This window comes from Sturnira hondurensis, unplaced genomic scaffold (assembly GCF_014824575.4).
Source record: "Sturnira hondurensis isolate 20B ecotype Veracruz unplaced genomic scaffold, ASM1482457v3 Scaffold0014302, whole genome shotgun sequence".
Taxonomy (NCBI): domain Eukaryota; kingdom Metazoa; phylum Chordata; class Mammalia; order Chiroptera; family Phyllostomidae; genus Sturnira; species Sturnira hondurensis.
In genome coordinates this window covers 7,433,299-7,452,338 of record NW_028086933.1, presented here as the reverse complement: position 1 = coordinate 7,452,338, position 19,040 = coordinate 7,433,299, and the positions used below count along the sequence as shown (strand labels likewise).

The following is a 19,040-nucleotide window of genomic DNA, read 5'->3' as shown; positions in this document are numbered from 1 at the left end:
TAGCTTAAAATACCCAATATTTATTTTAGAGCAGAATTGATTATTAGTCATGTAGGAAAAATAGTCCATTGGGGCCTTTCAGATGAAACCTAACATGTAAGGCTTTCTTATGGATTAGAAAGATGGATTATCGGTGTTTTTTGTTTTTATTCTGTGGAGAAGCAGAAATTAGAAAAATAAATTGAAAATGTAGAATTGGTAAAGACTAATTTAGTTCTGCTTTTTGTTGGTAATATGACCTCTACTATCATTACCACTCAAATTACTTCAATAACAAAGAGAAATCTCAGAGTTAGTAATTAGTTGAGTTCAGAAATACGTACACAGCTTGCAAACTGGAAAAGTCTATTAGTTGGAAACTATTTGTGCATTGTTTTCTTGCAGGAAACAAATCACAAGACAGTGGCATAGCTGAAATGGAGGAACTTCCTGTACCACGTAACATCAAAATAAGCAACATTACATGTGACTCATTCAAGATTTCATGGGAAATGGATTCAAAATCAAAGGACCGTATTACACACTATTTTATTGACCTCAACAAGAAAGAGAACAAGAACTCCAATAAATTTAAACACAAGGTAAAATTCTAACACATATTTACATCGTAAAAACTTTGAGTATGAGGATATTTTGAAAGAAGGAATAATGTTCTATTAATTACTTATATGATTCATTTGACATTGGGAAGAATAAAAATTATGTGTCACTTAAAAAAACTCTATCCCTCTAGGAAACTTTGTAAGAAAATGAAATACTAAGTATATTGTTAAAAAAGTTAAATCATTACTCATACAGGCATAAAAATGAACATATGTTGAAGATTTTATTTCACTCATTAATGAGGTAACTGATGAGGTATTATTACAACCAGTTCAAAGAATGATCCCCTCAAAACACCCAGTTATAGATCAGGATACTGAAATAAATGTGTGAGTGGAGGCAAAACTGTGGGGTTGGAGGAAGGAGCAAGGGCAGGAATAGAATGGAAGATTGTCCCTCCCACTGAAAAAAATTCATTTGCATGTAATTAGACAAGGATAACTGAATTGTTATCAGCTATCTACAAATTACGGAGTTGTAAAATAGCTCCTACAGAGTCTGAAGAAGATAAGCAGAAGGGTGTGATATAGGTGATGCATAGATTTCCATTGGAGCACATACTTTTCCCTATAACTGTCAAAAGAAGAATGTGATAGACCTTATAAACATAGGGTATTTGATTAAAAATTTTAGGACTAAGAATGGTTTACATAACCTTTTATTTTATGGTTTGAAAATGAAAATTAACCTTTTGATATTTTAGAGATGTAACACTTCTCTGATATTTTCATACTATATACTTAACACGTACCTTTTCTATTACATATCTCCCTTCAGAAGTAGCTATAAAAGGATAATAGTTAACCTGGTTTAAGTAGTCTCTTATATTTCAGTACTTCCACTGATGACATGGTCTTTTTTTATATTGATACTAAGGTTAACTTGACAAGTATTTTCAAAGTACTGTTTTATCTTGTCTGGAAATTTTTTATTTTTCTATATGCACATTTATACATACTAATTATAGGTGAGGAAAGGGAAGGTCTCCAGTTCAGTTCCTGGTCAGGGCATATGCCTGGGTTGCAGGTTCACTTCCTGGTCAGGGTGTGTAGGAGAGGCAACTTGTCAGTATTTCTTTCCCACACTGATGTTTCTCTCTCTTTCTCCCTCCCTTCCCCCCTCTCTAAGAATAAATAAATTAAAAAATCTTTTAAAAAATGTTCTATCCCTTTAATATAAAATATTTAGTAATGGGCTACTCATTAAATTATTGGGTAGTATAAATTAAGCAAATATTTAAAATACTAAATCTGTTGAATTTTATTCCTCTTATGTTTCTGTTTTATTTTATTATTTAGCATTAACATCTTGTTTTAAGGAAGATATATAAGGAATGTACAGATAAGAACATTATACTGGAAATCAAGAAAACTAAAATCTAAGTACATTTGTACTACATGACCTTGGGCAGTCTCTTGATCAAGTTGGGCCTTAGTTTTCACATCTGTAGAATAAGATTTGAATGTAATAATGTTTAAATATCTTAAAGCAGGTAAATTCTCTCATTAGCTGTAGAGGAACTTTTAATAAGTTTCTCTACAATGTTTACAACTACTTTGTTATGCTGCTAAATTAATTTACGTCCTTTATTTTCTTTTTTCTCTCCCTCTCGCCCTCTTTCCCTCCTTCCTTCCTCCCTTCCTTTCTTAGGATGTTCCAACGAAATTAGTGGCAAAAGCTGTTCCCTTGCCAATGACTGTCCGTGGGCACTGGTTTCTGAGCCCAAGAACTGAGTATACAGTAGCAGTGCAGACTGCCTCAAAGCAAGTTGATGGCGATTATGTTGTGTCTGAATGGAGTGAAATTATAGAATTCTGCACAGCAGGTAAGAGAAATGGGTACAAATAAAAGAAAAAATCTTACATAATAATTCCTGGAAAGCTAATTACAGAAAGAATTTTTTTGGTAATTAAAAGGTGGTATGTATCACATAGTCATTGGTGCATTGTCAGTAACATTGTGTAACAGAACTATGTTGAATTGATCGGAAGGAGCTGAGGTTCTCAGCAAAAGCTGGATAAATGGTATTAAATTAGTTCTTTGCTGCATGCATAGTTTGATTTTTCAAAGTGAAAGCTTTGAAAACAAAAATTGATGCAGTTTGAAAATACACTCAGCATATTTTGAGAAAGCTATTTTTTCTTTTCTTTCTTTTTTCTCTTTTATTGACAGAAACATCCTTCTCTAATTTAGGATAAAAGAGGCAGATCTCCATGACTGTACCTCACCAGAAATGTTACTGGATTTTTTTCACTTGAGTGCTGAAAACCTACCTCTATCTTAGTGTCTTATAGTGTGTGTGTGTGCGTGCTTGTGCACCTTTACTTCATTAGAAAATAACCTCGTAGCTTTTTGGCATTGGGATATCTGATGTGGAGAGCCCATCCCCTTTTATCTTAAACTGTACCTTAGTATTCTTTTATATTTGAAATGTTAGCATTCGTCTCTTCATTTATCTATTTATTTATTTATTCAGTCAAGAAACATATTTATTGACAACTTAAGTGGGCATTGAAGGGATACGAAGATATCTCTACCTGAATACATCTGTCATTCTCCCTTTTGTCTCTTAGAATGCTGCTTTGTTTCCTTTTTATCTAAATGATTGTTTCCTTAAACTGTAGAGAGGCTGAGTGTTTTAAGGAGGTTGTAGAAAAAGTCTTAAAAACAGTTAGCCTCACTTACTGCAGGTTGCTTAGCAACTTCTCTTAGCTGAGGCATCTTTCAGATAAATCAGCTATTTTTTCCCCACAACCTAATACTTGCATTATTTTACACAGAATTTGCTTAGGTACTGCTTTATCTCAGTATGTTTTGTTGTTTCTTAACCTAAAAGTGAGTATAAAACTTCTATAGATATGCTGAATGGTTGAAATTTAATTCTATTATTTTGATTTTATCATTAACCTTTTTGTTTATTCTATGAGAAAATCGCTAAGGATTGCAACATCCTTGTTTGCTAAGGATTTCAATGTTTGAGACTAAAGAAAATGTCTCTGTTACCTTATTTTCTCTTATCTAAGATGTCAATGATTTTAAGATTCACCATTTTATGTATCACATTTATTGTCAGACTCATGTCAGAGATGTTAAAATGTTTTTAAAAATATATTTTGCAACAGATGAAATATGGTATTGATCATAGACCAGTAATCAATAGGGAAATAGCTAAAGATTTCTATAGTGTATCAATAGAAAGTAAAAAATTCTCTACATAGGTATATATAGATATACCTATATTTGTTGGAATTATTGTACCACATCAACTTTTTACCTGAACTGAAATTACTCTCTGGAATCCTTGTGTTTACGTCTCTTACTACATTTCTTTCCACCTACTTTCATTGTGTCTTCCCAGAGGAATTAGAGTAAGACACAGTAAGACACGTACACATTTTCTTTGACATTGTTTGAATTCACACTATTTTCCATGGGACTGATGGAACCAAACTGTATTGTAGTAGTTGTACATTAAAAAAGAGCTATAATTTATTTACCATGTGACATTACAGAAAGGTGTGAAATATTATTTCTTCTTTATCTTAAAGAAAACCTTTGGCATTTCTTTTTTTTTAAAGATTTTATTTATTTATTTATCTTTAGAGGGGAAGGAGAGAGGGAGAGAAACATCAATGTATGGTTGCCTTTCATGCGTCCCCTGATGGGAGTTGGCCTGCAGGGAACCCGGCCTGCAACCCAGGCATGTGCCCTGACTGGGAATCGAACCGCGATCTTCTGGTTCGCAGGCCCATGCTCAATCCACTGAGCTACACCAGCCAGGGCTTGGCATTTCTACTTCTGAAATTATCTGTATAGGTATCACCTGTCAATTGATACATACACATTTACTCTCTTCTATAATCTATTTAACTATATATCTTTTATTTCTATGTATATGAAGGAAAACCTATATCTTCTTTTATTTACAATGATCTCCCTGTTCTTTTATTTAATTACACCCACCCCATAATTCTTCTAAGGAAGTTATGGGGTAAATAATAAGGAAAATCCATCTTTTAAATGTGCCACAATATTTTTTATAATATATTTCACATCTTTATTTCCATGAGTAAAATGTATGAGGAACTTAAACTGTTTAAAGTTTGTCTCTGTTTATTAAAATAATTCAGACAGTTTTACCTCAGGTTTAACAATAACCCCCATTCCTAAATTTTAAGAAAGCTATTTTGTATAAATTATATTTCAATCTGGACATCTCATTAACTCAAAATTTATTGAGCACATCGTGTGTGCTATGTACTGTGCAAAGTATTGGATATAAAACAGAATGCCACAGGCTAATCTACTTTTAGCCTACACTATGACAGGTAAAATCCTGTGCTTACTTCATAAGAAGTGATTGTTGTCCATATATTTAGCTCTTTCTTTAGACTCTGAGTCTTTATTTTTTAACTTGATCACCCAATTTTGCATGGTACCTTGTGTATCATATGTTCTAATCTAAATGTTTGTTGAGCCAATGAAGTGGTAAGTAATCAAAACATGAGCAATTTAATTAGGTTGCTTTTATTTGAAAAGGCTTGTAATCTTTGTAGGTGAAAATGCTCACATTCTGGAGTTTGACAATCATTCTCAGTTTCAAAGTTGGTGAAAAGGTTACTTTGAGAGATGCTTTACACTTTCAAAGAGTTTTGTATACCTAAAAGCCAGAGACCTGGTCTCTAAAATACTAATTTTATAAATATGTGGCAAATCATTAAACTGTGACAAGCCACAGTTTCTGCATTATTAAAAAGGTCATATTTAATCTACCCTGCCAACCTTAAAGATTGAGAGAGTAAATTAAATGATCATTATTTCTACTCCTTTAAGTTCTATTTGCTGTTGTTTTCAGGTCATAAGCTTTTCTTATTCAATTTATCAGCTAATTGAAGAAAAGCTTGTATGGTGCTGATTGACATTACTTGAATCATGCAGAGTCTATATTCCTTATTAACGTTTTTGTTTCAGGATCTTTCATTTCAAAGCATGAAAAAATGTGAGAGTATTCTAAAAAACCACCATAAGCCATAACAAAAATATTTTTGTAGAAACAAAAATATGTCACACAAAGACAATGAATATTTGTATTGTTAAGTGCAATTTCCTATTTATTAAGATGAATTTCTAAAAGTGAATTTTAATAATCTTCAATTTATTAAGTAGGCAGTCGGTACTTTTTTGGTAATGTATTTTTAATAGCAGACATTTTTGTAATTTCCAGACTATTCAAAAGTTCATCTAACACAACTGTTGGAGAAGGCAGAAGTGATTGCAGGACGGATGTTAAAATTTTCTGTTTTTTATCGTAACCAGCACAAAGAATATTTTGACTATATTCGGTAAGGATCAAAAGCATATATATACGTATTCTCTTTACTAAATGACATTCCAAATTCTAGGTTTAAGTTTTCCTTGAGTCTAGTTCTGGGAACTAGCAACTTTAGTTTTCTTTTCAAAATAGTTGATTATATTCTGGTTTTATTTCCCAGAATAATTAAGTAAAAAAAAGTCAGATCATGGGATTTTTCCCACTTCGTTTAGATTCCTTTCCATAATCATTTGTAATACCAATTCCTGTCTGAGGAAAGGTCTTAAACCCCCAGGATTTTAGATTGATGAGCATTTCATGTACACACTCCCTCTAATCCTCAATAACTCACTGCCTCGCGCTCATATCAACTACTGAATTTTCTCCTCCTCTTCTGGGTCTCTTTAAAACATTAAAAATAAGAGAATAAAATAGAGAATATTTTCTGAAATATTATGGTAAATCATGTAGGATTTTCAGATTTATGCCTAACTGGAAATCTCTCAACTGTTATCTTGAATTAATTATTCATGAGGACAGGCTCCTTTGTTTACTTTTGAATTCTAGTATTTGGCTGTTATTTCTGAGATAGCCCATGTTTACCCCTGAGAGCAGTTTCCAAGAATTTAAAAGGATTTTAACCAACAGGTAGTTTCAATACTTACAACTCTTTCATATTTGTAAGAAAAAATTGCAGGAGAGTAAAAAGGCAGATGTCATTTTTAAAGTGAAATTAAGTATTTTAAAATAGTAAATCCTATATGGGTTCTAAAACTTTTAACTTATAATTATAAATTATAATAATCCTTATTACTTATTTATTTTTATTTTCATTTAATTCTTGTTCAAGTACAGTTTTCTGTCTTATATTCCCAGCCCTTTTTTTAAAAGCCCTGTTTTCGCTTTAATTCTTAGACTGGCAGGATTGTATTTGGAAAAAAATTAGGAACATTTGTTTGTTTCACACCACCCTAATCTTTCTTAAATCAAGATCATAGTTCCAGATTTAAATCAGCTCCAAGCTGTGGAAATGCAAAAAAAAAATTTTTTTGTAAAGAGAGAAATGAACTTAGGCATCTTTGCTGTTCAAAGGAAATATTTTGAGATATCATGTTTTTATATATTTTGATAGCAAAAAAATCCTGTCTTCTTTTTGAATATTCTATGAATATAGAATCTAGTTCATAACTCTTTTAGCTGGTAAATTTTCTATCCTTTAGTCTATATAAGTCATGGTGGATACCATTCACTTAGAGAGTACAAATGAGAGATACAACAGAAATTTTTGTACCTGTCAACTGTTGAATGGAAATGATCATATATACTCACCAAGAAAAGTATTTTTTATATTTAAGCATAAAATTTGAAAACAAAAAATATCCATTGTTGCTATTTTTTAAAATAAGAAATAGAGCAGTAGAATAAATACACCTTTGGTTTAGATTCCTGGAATATTGCCAGTGTCTATTTTAGGTGGCCACTGGAGGTCAGTATTTCCCTGATTTTCTTTGTTCTTTGGGTGGCAACTGGCCTGTTTTCAGGTCCTTAGATGTAAAATTGGTTTCATCTGTTTCCCAGAATTTGTCTAAGAAGAGAGTGTGGAAAATGCAAAAAATTATCATATGTATTGTATCTATAGTTATTCAAATATACTCATGGGAAAGATGTATCTACTAATAAATTTATATTTGTTAGATTGTCCATGGTAGTTTTAAAATTCATGTCAATTAGTTTTTTTTTCTGACCAAGAAATTTATTATTTTAAAGAACTCCAAAGTTTGCAACAGAACATCCTTTCCTTAGGCTCAAAACTAGAACTTAGCCACCTAGAGGTAATATCAAAGATATCTTCTTCTTGATGTGATATAGGATGAACATTTAGGCTTTTAATAGTAGATAGTTGACTTAGACCCATCACCATCACCATTCATATCTGTAAATCAGTAGTTTTACCACTATTGAATCAAGTGTTGACCATTTCTTTTCCCTTGCAGAGAACATCATGGTAATGCTATGCAGCCTTCTGTCAAGGATAACAGTGGTAGCCATGGCTCTCCTATTAGTGGAAAATTAGAAGGCATCTTCTTCAGCTGCAGCACTGAATTCAACACTGGGAAGCCACCCCAGGATTCACCTTATGGAAGATACAGGTTTGAGATTGCAGCAGAGAAACTTTTCAACCCCAATACTAACTTATACTTCGGGGATTTCTACTGTATGTACACTGCTTATCATTATGTGATTCTTGTCATTGCCCCTGTGGGATCACCAGGAGATGATTTTTGTAAGCAGCGCCTTCCTCAGCTAAATTCCAAGGATAATAAATTTTTGACCTGCACAGAAGAAGATGGGGTGCTGGTTTACCACCATGCCCAGGATGTCATTTTAGAAGTCATTTACACTGACCCTGTGGATCTTTCTCTGGGCACTGTGGCAGAAATCACTGGTCATCAGCTCATGAGTTTGTCTACGGCAAATGCAAAGAAAGATCCCAGCTGCAAAACCTGTAATATCAGTGTTGGACGTTAATGCCCCCTTTTCTTACTTTTATTCAGTCCCTTTCCTTCCCTTAGGAGCATTGATCATCTGTTGTCCATTTTCATCACCAGATGTTTTCCACTGAAGCATGCTCATGTCGCTGGCACCAAAAGCAAACTGCCACTTTTCAAATTTCATTCAGAGTCATTTTAGTGTTTCCTATTCCCTACCCTTCCCTCTACTTTCTATGATGAAATATCCTGTTCTCCTGACACTTTATTGCCTAGATGCTGCAATGTTTTTTTTCTTTATGCCAAACATAACAAAAACAATTACATAAACCGCTTTAGCAAAATACAAAATAACAGCTTATAAGTGGTATTTAAATATGCATTCATTTTAATCTACTGAACAAATATTGGAATAACTCCAAGCCGCATGAAGGGTGTAATTGCAGCATGAGTTAAATCTTGAAGCCTAGAGTTGTCAGCACTTCCAACTTGTTGTTTGACCGTGTTATTTATGTTATTTATATTAGCTAACAGGAAACAACTACTGTGTTTCAACATAATAAATATAATAGAAAAATATTTTATTTGTATTGTATAAAATATTTACAATCATAGAATATATAGTTACATTTTAATAGCAATTGTGTACATGTCACGAAACCATTTCCCTTATCAAAGATGTAGTTTGTAAACCTCAAATAGTTGTGTATCTGTCCTGTTACAAGTAGGTGACTTCAATTAAACAAATTTATGAAGGACATTATTCTGATTCTTAAAAGTTACAAAATATCAGGTAAATATAGCGAAAACAATAAGCCTCTGATTTAGTCAATATTCCTCCCATCCAGACTATATGAAAATGTGAATTTGTTTAACATCATGCTTAAATATTACAGAAAATAGAACTACAAACATGGCTGGTACAAGAGAGAAAATGTCGACCTTATTTTTACAAAAGCAAAAATAATAAATGTGTTTTAGTACAAAATAACACAAAACAACATACACTAAAGTTGATGAAGCAAATAAAATGTTCTGGCTTTTTTTCCAAGGTGTCATAGCCAATAATTCTCAAATCTTTCATTTTATACAGAATGAAGAATAACTATAGCTCATGAGAAATCTCTTTAACTTTACAAAGTATAGACCTTGGAACATTAAGAAAAATGCATATTCCCAATGGAAAAATAGTTATATAATCTTAGTTATAGTAAACAAAAAGATTAGCAATCATAACTATGATCACATTAGATATATACTGCAGACACTTATCTATCCAAAATACCTATTTTCAAATTTCAGTACAATATTTTATTTTAATATAAACATCTGTCAATCATAGACAAAGATAATTCACAAAGTACATGCTATCAGAATGAACTTTGGTAATCAGAAATGTAAAATTTCAATTAACATAAAATAATGTGCTATTTTTATATAGAAATAAGAAATTAGCAGTGACACATTTCAGTATATTTTAGGGTACTGAACACCTAGCAGACATAGGGGACAAGGTAGTAGATTTTTTTTAACACTTAAAAATCTATTAGAAGTTTCAAATAAGTTACATTCTTACTATCTGTATTCCTTTCTACCTAAAAAAATCAGTTTCTTTTCCTTCTCATTGATTTTTAAAAATCATGCTTTTTTTTCATAAATCAACATAAGCAATCTTTGGACACTAGACTTTCTCTAACAAGTGGCCCATTGAACAAGTGGATGCTGTGTGTTATTTAGAATTGATAAAATATTAGGTGTTTTCTGAAATAGACTGACTGTGAGTCTTCTCCTTGGCATAGAGTACGTTGAATTTTATTTTTCTAATTATACTATTACATATTGTATTTCCCCCCATGTACCTCTCTTCATCATTTATAAATACACTTGCCATCCCTTCTTAAAAACAGCTGATACTACCACTAAAGTGCTTCAGTTTTCGGTATGTCATAACTACTTACTCAGCAAGAATAGCAGAGGAAAATAAACTTTATCTTGGATGAAAGTTATCACAAACATTTCTTGAACTTCAAATTGTTTTGGCCACATCTTGCTTGCTGATTAGGACCTCTAGTAGTCTCAGTTTGGCTTTTATGTGCTTGTATTCATAGTACTCGTCTGCCATGGGTATCCTATCTTCCTTTTGTGGACTTCTGCAAAACAGGAAATGCCATCTGTTCACACTGAATCAAATAATTAAAAATCCTTTCATAATTCTTGAGAATCTATGGGGTAGCACTTTCCACTTGATTTCTGCATCATGTCTTTTTTACCTTCCCTTTCACCTTCATTCACTCCTTCTTCCATGTGTTATTACATTTCTGTATAATAGTACTTTTTGAGAACTTGAATGTCATAGCTATTTTGCCAATATAGAGTCTAGTGCAAGACATATAACAATAGGGCAAGTGAAAAGGTCTGAAGGAAAATACCAACACCAGAACCTTCCAGGCATTCCTTGTCTAGTCTTTGTCCCATTATCCATGCCACAGGTCCATGCCTGTACAGAATATTCCACCTTTATAGTGATAGTTGTTAAAAAATACCAAGTAAAAAACTGCATAAATCATGCTAACAAAAATAATTTATAAGTTTACAGTAATAGAAGGAAAAAAAGCTCAATGGCTACCTTACAAGCATATTTCCAAGTTTTGTTGTAATTGTGTATAGGATCACTGAGAAGTTCTTTAAGTAATTTATGAGTCTAATTTCAGTGGCTCTCTTGGCACCTGGTTCTAAGATGACATATGCTAATGCATAGATTTTTATACATATGCATTCTAACTACTACTTGTTCTTGCCATTTACCTTGAATAACAATTGGGTAACATCTCTCGTCAAAACCATTTGCCTTCCCACAAAAATATGTTGCCAGGACTTGTTCCCTAAAAGGCAATAATTGCTTCAGGATCTCAGAAGACTCTTATCTCCTTGACTGATAAGACGGCCAATTGCTTTTAAGATATTCCCACCCATGACTTTGAAATAAAAGGGGTAGAAAACATAGATGAAGCACTGCAATTGCTACTAAATATAAAAATAAATACTCTTCAATATTAGAATGGCTGATAATGGGTAAATAGCAAACATTTAATGTTTTATCTATACACCCTCCTATTCTCCCAGGATGGATAAAGACATTTATTTCTCTTACAAATAAAAACATTAATCCCTAAAAATGTAGTTATCTACTTGTGTTACACCACTGCACAATGCCCTGCAATTTCTAGTGCAGAACTCAGTACTCAAAATCTATAGATAGGGTTTCTCTTAAATGTCTGAATTATATAACAATTCCTTTGCCCCCATTCTGTGTTATGGCCCAAACTTATCATATATGGTGTCTAAATACCACCTTAATCTGTGTAAATATTCTAACTAAAGAACTGATCTAATTTATAGAAAAACATGAATTGAATAATCTTATGTAACTTTTTCCTGGTCCTGCATTCTCCATTTTGGCTAATAAACAAGAGTGTATTGGCCAGAATGAAAAGCTTTGCTAGTATTTCCTGAAGCAGTTCTCCCATTATAGAAAACATAAAGTGTTTATTAGTATAGTTCCCAAGTCATAATTGTTAATAATGTCAAATCTATACAATTATGCCTCTTGCATGGTAAATATTAAACACATTTATAGTACCTTAAAATTTCTAGTAATCTATTTGCATGATTATTTACTTTATGGATAATTAGGCCTTCCCAATAAAATGTCTAATGAAAACAAGATGAAGATCCATATTTTGTATCCGTTCAACTGAATGATTTCATCTGTATTGTATCATCACTTTTGCATTTAGTTTAAGTATATTACCACAAGAGGGCAAACAACCTCAGTCAAACATAGACTTGTCTGAAGTTGGTTCAGGACTCACAGGTGTAGTGGAATGCTGTATGTAGTACATAACTAACTTTTCTGTATGTCAGAAGTAATGCCAAATACCACTGCATATCTATTAGGCAGGACTACTAATACACTGAGAAGTTCTCAAACTCTTTAACATAGATTTCCAGGTTCAAATAGGTAAAAATGTAAATGTAAAAGTTGTATGGAAATCTTATAAAGGAAACAATGGAAATAGAAATAAAAAACCCAAGAAATTATGTTTTATATTCCAAGTTTAATAGCTACATAACATACTAGATTAGTTAACACCAGCATTAAAAGTAACTTGAACTTGTAGCAGTCAACTGGTAAGGAAGATTCCAAGCAGAAAACTAGGTTGGTTACATCGTTATTTGCTGAATACAAAATATTTCTGACTTAGTAATTCCAGGCTTAGAAAACATCCCTGAAGGATTGAAATGGGAACACTAAGACTAAGAGATGAGTAGACCCAAGCTTTCAAATGCTTAGAAGATAGTCTCTTTCCATCAGGGCACTTGCATTCTGCTGCAGTGACAGCCGTCCAGCGAAGGCAGCTGTGCCCATGGGCGGGGATACCAAGGAGCCTGTGCAGCAGTGACTCCCACCTCTGCCACCTTAATAACTTTGTGATCTGAGGGACGCTTGAAGCTTTATTATTATTTTTAAGACGGATGCCCCATATGACAGCTATAGTTTCCCAAAGTATTCTAGGAAATCCAGTCATTTTATCAGGATATCTAATTGGTTTGTCACTGTCTCTTCCAAGAGTAGACCAATAGCCCAGACATGTAATTTTGTTGGCTATGCACCAAAATTTAGAGTAAACTAATGGAGTTCATAATGAAGACACTTTGGGTACACTGGGTTGACATACAAAAGAGAGGACAAATAGAGAATATAACTACACATTTACTGAAGGGATAGAAACAATAACTATGAACTTTTGACTAAATCCTGACAAAGTTAATTAAGGAGAGATCCTAAAATTTAAGGGATATATTTAAAGTAAAGGAAGAATTATTTAATAAGATGGAGAATAATGTGGAACTAAGAACCAAGGCCAAAGAAATTATGTGGGCTGAAAAATAAGGTTTTTTAAAGGTTTAGATAAATTCAATTGTTTAGATAATTCAACCTTTAGATACTTAAGGTTGGGATTTTTGAAGTTCATCTTTTATTTTTTAAACTTTGATGTCATACTTGGTAGCCACAGCCTTCTATCAACATACCTAATAACAGCATTATCAGAATGTTGCATTAGATGAATCCTGGGGTCTACATCACTGTGACAATTGTTTATTTCTGGTATAAAGTCACTGTTCCTCAAAAATTTTAGCTCATTCTTAACAATAATTCCCTAGAAAACATTAACCTAAATATTCCTCTATGCACACTTACCTTCCTGTTTGTTTAAAAAATTGCTCTTCAAATTCTCTTAAGGCTTTTCGAAGTCTCTTCTTGTCAGCCCTAGTTTCTCGGAGATGGTCAAGAAGTACAGGCCTATATCAGGTAAAGTACATATTTGCCATAATTGAGCTCTGGCATAATTGAGAGATCATCATAAATAGACTTATCTATTTACCAAAAGCACATTGTGATGCAGAAGTGTTTTTGCCTAAAAAGGTGTCTTTGGATCAGTAAGGCACATGTAGAGCCACACCATAGGGGTTACACATAAGCAGAACAAACTACTTGACAAAAACAATGTCATAGGAAAGGGGAGAGAACAAGGACAGATAGGAGGCAAGCAGACTGAGTCCATTTAAAAAATGGTGCAGGTAAAGCCCATAAGAATGAATGAGGGCGAAACAGATATTTTGAAGGAATACTCATCAGTATTTGGTTGGAGACTGAAGAGGAAAAGATTTTAAAGAAAATTCTATCTTTAATTGAGTATGGGGAGAATGGTAAAACCACTGGGAATGAAATGACCCAATAGAAAGCTACACTGTGAATTCTGCCCACTTCATTCTACTACAACAAGAGAGAAAAGTCATGTACTTTAGAGTGGGAAGTGTTATCTGGGGAACTTGTGTGGAGTTTCAGAAACTCTGAAATTTCTGAAATTATATATGGGCATTTTCTTGCTCAAAAAAGAAAAAGATTCTGTTGCTTTAAAAAAAAAAGTCTAGCACCCAAAATAAGAACAGCTGCTTTAGAATAATTAACCAACCAACCAACAAATAAAAGAAAAAGGAAAGGAGGGAGGACAGGAAAGAGGAAGGAAAACTGATTTTCTGCTTCCAAACAGGTCACTCGTCTGTGAGCTGAAACTGACACACCAACTGAGTCTGCAAGCACACTAAAATCTCAGCTTACAATTTAGTCCATGATCTCACCTCATATTTGTAGGGATCCCATCCCTATCTTGGGGTATATACTTATACACTATTAATACATATTAAAGAAAATCTCATAACCTGGCCTATAATATACAAACCAAATGAAGGCCAAATGATCAAGAGGAATGCCAGCTAATGAACGATGATAATGATAACACTAATGAAAACCAAATAGCTCCTGACTGAGGAGCCAACTGGAGACAATGGGAGGTTCCTTTACTTACAGCCAAGGGGATTCTCAATCTGGAGAAACCACTTTATCTAAATGAAACAGACTATGATAAAGGCCCTGAAACTATTGATTCATACAGTATCTCAAGTCCTTCTGGTCAAGCATTTTCAAGGGCCTACAGCTAGACTAGTGCCAGGCCCTGGTGAAAAGATGTGTTTGTAACTGTAGCAAACTGAACAGAGCATTTATGGCATCTTTAAGACCTTATGGACAGCCTTGGTTCCTCATGGCATTGTCTCCTCTATTCTCCAGTTAAGAAGCAACCAGATTATGCTTTTAAGGCTACTACTCTGGTTGACAGCATTTTTTAAAGAGTCTAATAGCACTTCTGAATTTTGTATGTGAGTTACGATAGACCATTAAAAGGTGGTTCCACACTTAGGATTCATACTCACATGGTGGCCTCATGTAAATTGGACATGGAGAGGGCTGGTGGTTTGATTTCTTTCTTCTCTTCTGGTAGCAGGACCCTTACAGGCTCAATCTCATTAGAGAAGGTAAGGTGATCACCACCAGGAATGTGAGATGCTGGATTTGGCAAAGAAGGCTGTTGGCTTCCCTGTGGACAGTCTTCATCAGTGTCCTCTTCCTCCTGCTTAATGTATGCAGAGTTAAATAAAGTTACAAAATGCTAAGTGCCTCTTGAGGAAGCAAAAATAGGAAGAGGAACCATAAATACCATGAAAACAGTAGGTGACCCCTATGCCTACTGAGAACCGAAAAGGATACAACCAAGGGGACTTCTTCCTCAGTTGCATACAGAAGTTAATAGGCAAAGAAATACCCATGCTGGGCTAAAATGCTCACCAAGTTCATCTCTGTTGGGCCAAAGAAGGCATAGATAGACATCTAAGATGCGGTGCATTCTCGGCTGGACTGCCTAGGAGTCCCTCCCTTTTAACTAGACCTTCTGGGCCCCAGCTTCATAACAGTTATATGGGTTAGGATAGCAAAACACATTTTGCCATCCAGAAATACCCTAAATCAGATCCTGGTGTGGGCCACAATCAAATACAGAGGATACCTAGAAAATTGAAAAATTCAGGGAAGAGTTCTACAAAGGCCAAAGCTAAATGAAGTTATTCCTTAACTTATTCTGGTAATGCTTATCACAACCAAAACTCTTTTTTTGCAAGAGAATCTGAAAATCGTACCCCATTTTAAATTATACTTAATGGGAAAATTTCTAAGATTATGAATCACTATTGTCTTTGTCTTTAAAACTGTGGAATTATAAATGTACTCCAGTGTATTTAAATTTATATTTGTTAATATTTATTCCATTTTATATTGATGTCTTGAGCAAGTGACTGTTTGAATATTGATGGAGTAGGATTTGTGGTGCTTTTCTAGTTCTGTATTCCCATAAATTATTCTTTATTAAAAGTAGTCTAACTCAATTTCAGTAGTCATGTTTTCTATTGAGATGAATTGACATATCTTATACAGTAATGGTCAAATGGTACCAAAAACAAATGTTGCATTATGTCAAGTCACATATTGTCAATTTTCTTATTAAATGAAAAAAATGAACACATGGCATAGAAAGGCTGTCTAGCTGTGTTGTGATGCCAAACTGAAACTCGTGGTTTATTCGCCTCATCCAACCAAAGGAAACAAATGTTAAAACTGGCTTCAAAAATACAATTGCCATAGAGTCCTGCTTCATAATAGTTTTTGGTCATTGGCCACCTTAAGTAGAGTATTGCGGTTGAGGGAGACCACATTTCTACTTTCCGGAAATGACTGGCCTTGTTAGCAGCACGTACTGCCAAGAAGGCTCCTTTACAACTTTCATAGTGCTGGCTCCCTCACTAAACATAATAATACAAAGCACAAGTGCAGGTTTCTAGGTAGTGAAAGCATCCTGACTTACAATTGTTGGAATCAGAGAAGGTGTTGACAAGATTTGCTTGATAATTCTGCATCGATCGTAAAGAGGCTTTATGAGGTTCTTGTCTTGCTTAGTTACCTGAAAAGACATGAAATTAATCACTGTTCCTTTCTCACATATTTTCAGCAGGCCAAAAAAAGTTCTGAATCCTCAAAGTAAGGGATTATAAGAAAATAATGCAGCAGTAATTAGAAAAGGGGAGATCATTTATAAGATACATGCTTATATCATGTATCGTATAAAGGGGTTATTGTGTATAAAGCACATGCCAATCTGTTCCTAGGATAAGTTTCTTAAAGGATAGGTCCATGTTAGGAAGATGTTTTTTTAAAGGTTTTTGAAGGAGTCCTCAATGTGTAAATGGTAAGGAGCCTGTTCTTTAATTACTTATTTATTTTAAAAAAATAATAGGTAATCAAGACCTATTGATCTCTCTTCTGAAATGTATTTTATCTGGACATTTGTGATTATGTTCACAAACACCAGTCTCGCTTCAGTCTTCATCACTATATCCTACCATTGTATACTAGCTTACTGGCTAGCTCTGATATCAAAACTATTTTGGATACAATATAAGCCTGATACCAAAACCTGGCAAGGATAACACAAAATAAGAAACCTACAGACCAATATCTCTGATGCATACAGATGTAAAAATCCTAATCAAAATACTAGCAAATTGGATACAACAACACATTAAAAATAATGCATCATGATCAAGTGGGGATCATTCCAGGGGCATTAGGGATGGTTGATATGCATATCAATCAATGTGATACACTCCATTAACAAAACAAAGTATAAAAATCATGTGATCTGATCAATGGATGCAGAATAAGCATGAGATAAGATAAAACATCCATTCATGATTAAAACAATAATATGGGTACAGAAAGAAAGCACCTCAACAAAGGTCATATATGACAAATCCTCAGCCAATGATATGATCATATATGATATATCATATATGATCAGTAAAAGTCACTTTTTGACAATAACATGATCATATATATATATATATATATATATATTCCTAAAGACTCCACAAAAAAAACTACTAGAAACAATAAACTAACACAGTAAAGTTGTAAGACACCAAATCACAGGAAGTCCAATTGCATTCCTATATACTAAGAATGAAATTTCAGAAAAAGAAATTTTAAAAATTTCTTTCTTTAATTATAACACAAAGGATACAACATCTAGGAATAAACTTAACAAAGGATGTAAAGGACCTATATACTGAAAGCTACAAAGCATTATTAAAAGAGGTTTAAAAGGCAAAGAGGCCATGGCTGTGTAGTAAGTAGCTCAGTTGGTCAGAACATTGTGCTGCCACGCTAAAGTTGCAGATTCCATCTCCGGTTGGGGCACTTACAAGAAGCAACTGATGAATGTATAAATAAGTAAAACAACAAATTGATGTCTTTATCTTTCTCAAATGAATTTTAAAGACACAATGAAATTGAAATATATTCTGTGTTCACAGATTAGAAAAATCAACATAAGTTTAAATGTACATATTACACAAAGCAATGTACAGATTTAATGCAATCACCTTCAAAATCCCAATATCATTTATTTTATTTTATTTATTTATCTTTAGAGGGGAAGGGAAGGAGAGAGGGAGAGAAATATCAATGGATGGTTGCCTCTCGTGCATCCCCAGCTGGGAACTGGCCTGCAACCCAGGCATGTGCCCTGACTGGGAGTCGAACCACAATCCTTTGGTTTGCAGGCCCGCGCTCAATCCACTGAGCTACGCCAGGGCCCAATATCATTTTTAAAAAAACCCAGAACAAACAGCCATCAGATTTGTATAGAACCACAGAAGACCCTGAAATGCCAAAGCAACCTGGAGAAAAATGAACAGAGCCAAGGTATCACACTACCTGACTTCAAATTATATACTACAGAGTAACAATAATCAAAACAGCATGGTACTGACAGAAAAACACATGCAAAGACCAATGGAACAGAATTGAGATCCCAGAAATAAAACCTCATGTATATATACAAATTATTTGACAAAGGAGCCCAAAACACACAATAGAGGAAAAGAAAGCCTCTTCAATAAATGGTGCTGGGAAAATTGGAAAGCCACATAGAAAAGAATGAAACTAGACTACAATTTGTTCCCATGTACAAAAACGAACTCAAAATGGATCAAGACTTAAATATAAGAGCTGAAGCAATAAATTACATAGAAAGAAACATAGGTACTAAACTTATGGACCTTGGTCTTAGAGAAGATTTTATGAATATGACCCCAAAAGCAAGTAAAGTAAAGTAAAAAATAAATGA

At 33.7% G+C, this 19,040-nt stretch overlaps 2 protein-coding genes across 9 annotated transcripts in view; one reads left to right on the top strand and one right to left on the bottom strand.

Annotated features, from left to right (window-relative positions):
- PHYHIPL (phytanoyl-CoA 2-hydroxylase interacting protein like) overlaps nucleotides 1-9,464 on the top strand; it is a 51,179-nt gene extending 41,715 nt beyond the window's left edge. For both annotated transcript variants that reach the window (XM_037062748.1, XM_037062749.1), the window contains exons 2-5: nucleotides 385-581; nucleotides 2,254-2,428; nucleotides 5,828-5,945; nucleotides 7,909-9,464. In XM_037062748.1, the coding sequence (XP_036918643.1) occupies nucleotides 385-581; nucleotides 2,254-2,428; nucleotides 5,828-5,945; nucleotides 7,909-8,443 (1,025 nt within the window). In that variant the 3' untranslated portion in view covers nucleotides 8,444-9,464. The remainder of the gene's footprint in view (nucleotides 1-384; nucleotides 582-2,253; nucleotides 2,429-5,827; nucleotides 5,946-7,908) is intronic.
- Nucleotides 9,459-19,040, bottom strand: part of FAM13C (family with sequence similarity 13 member C) — a 126,538-nt gene continuing 116,956 nt past the window's right edge. For 5 of the 7 annotated variants that reach the window (XM_037062747.1, XM_037062740.1, XM_037062742.1 and 2 more), the window contains 4 exons: nucleotides 16,719-16,814; nucleotides 15,238-15,437; nucleotides 13,667-13,768; nucleotides 9,459-10,553 (listed from right to left, as the gene is read on the bottom strand). In XM_037062747.1, the coding sequence (XP_036918642.1) occupies nucleotides 10,430-10,553; nucleotides 13,667-13,768; nucleotides 15,238-15,437; nucleotides 16,719-16,814 (522 nt within the window). In that variant the 3' untranslated portion in view covers nucleotides 9,459-10,429. The remainder of the gene's footprint in view (nucleotides 10,554-13,666; nucleotides 13,769-15,237; nucleotides 15,438-16,718; nucleotides 16,815-19,040) is intronic. The other 2 variants (XM_037062741.1, XM_037062745.1) reach the window with 1 other exon arrangement.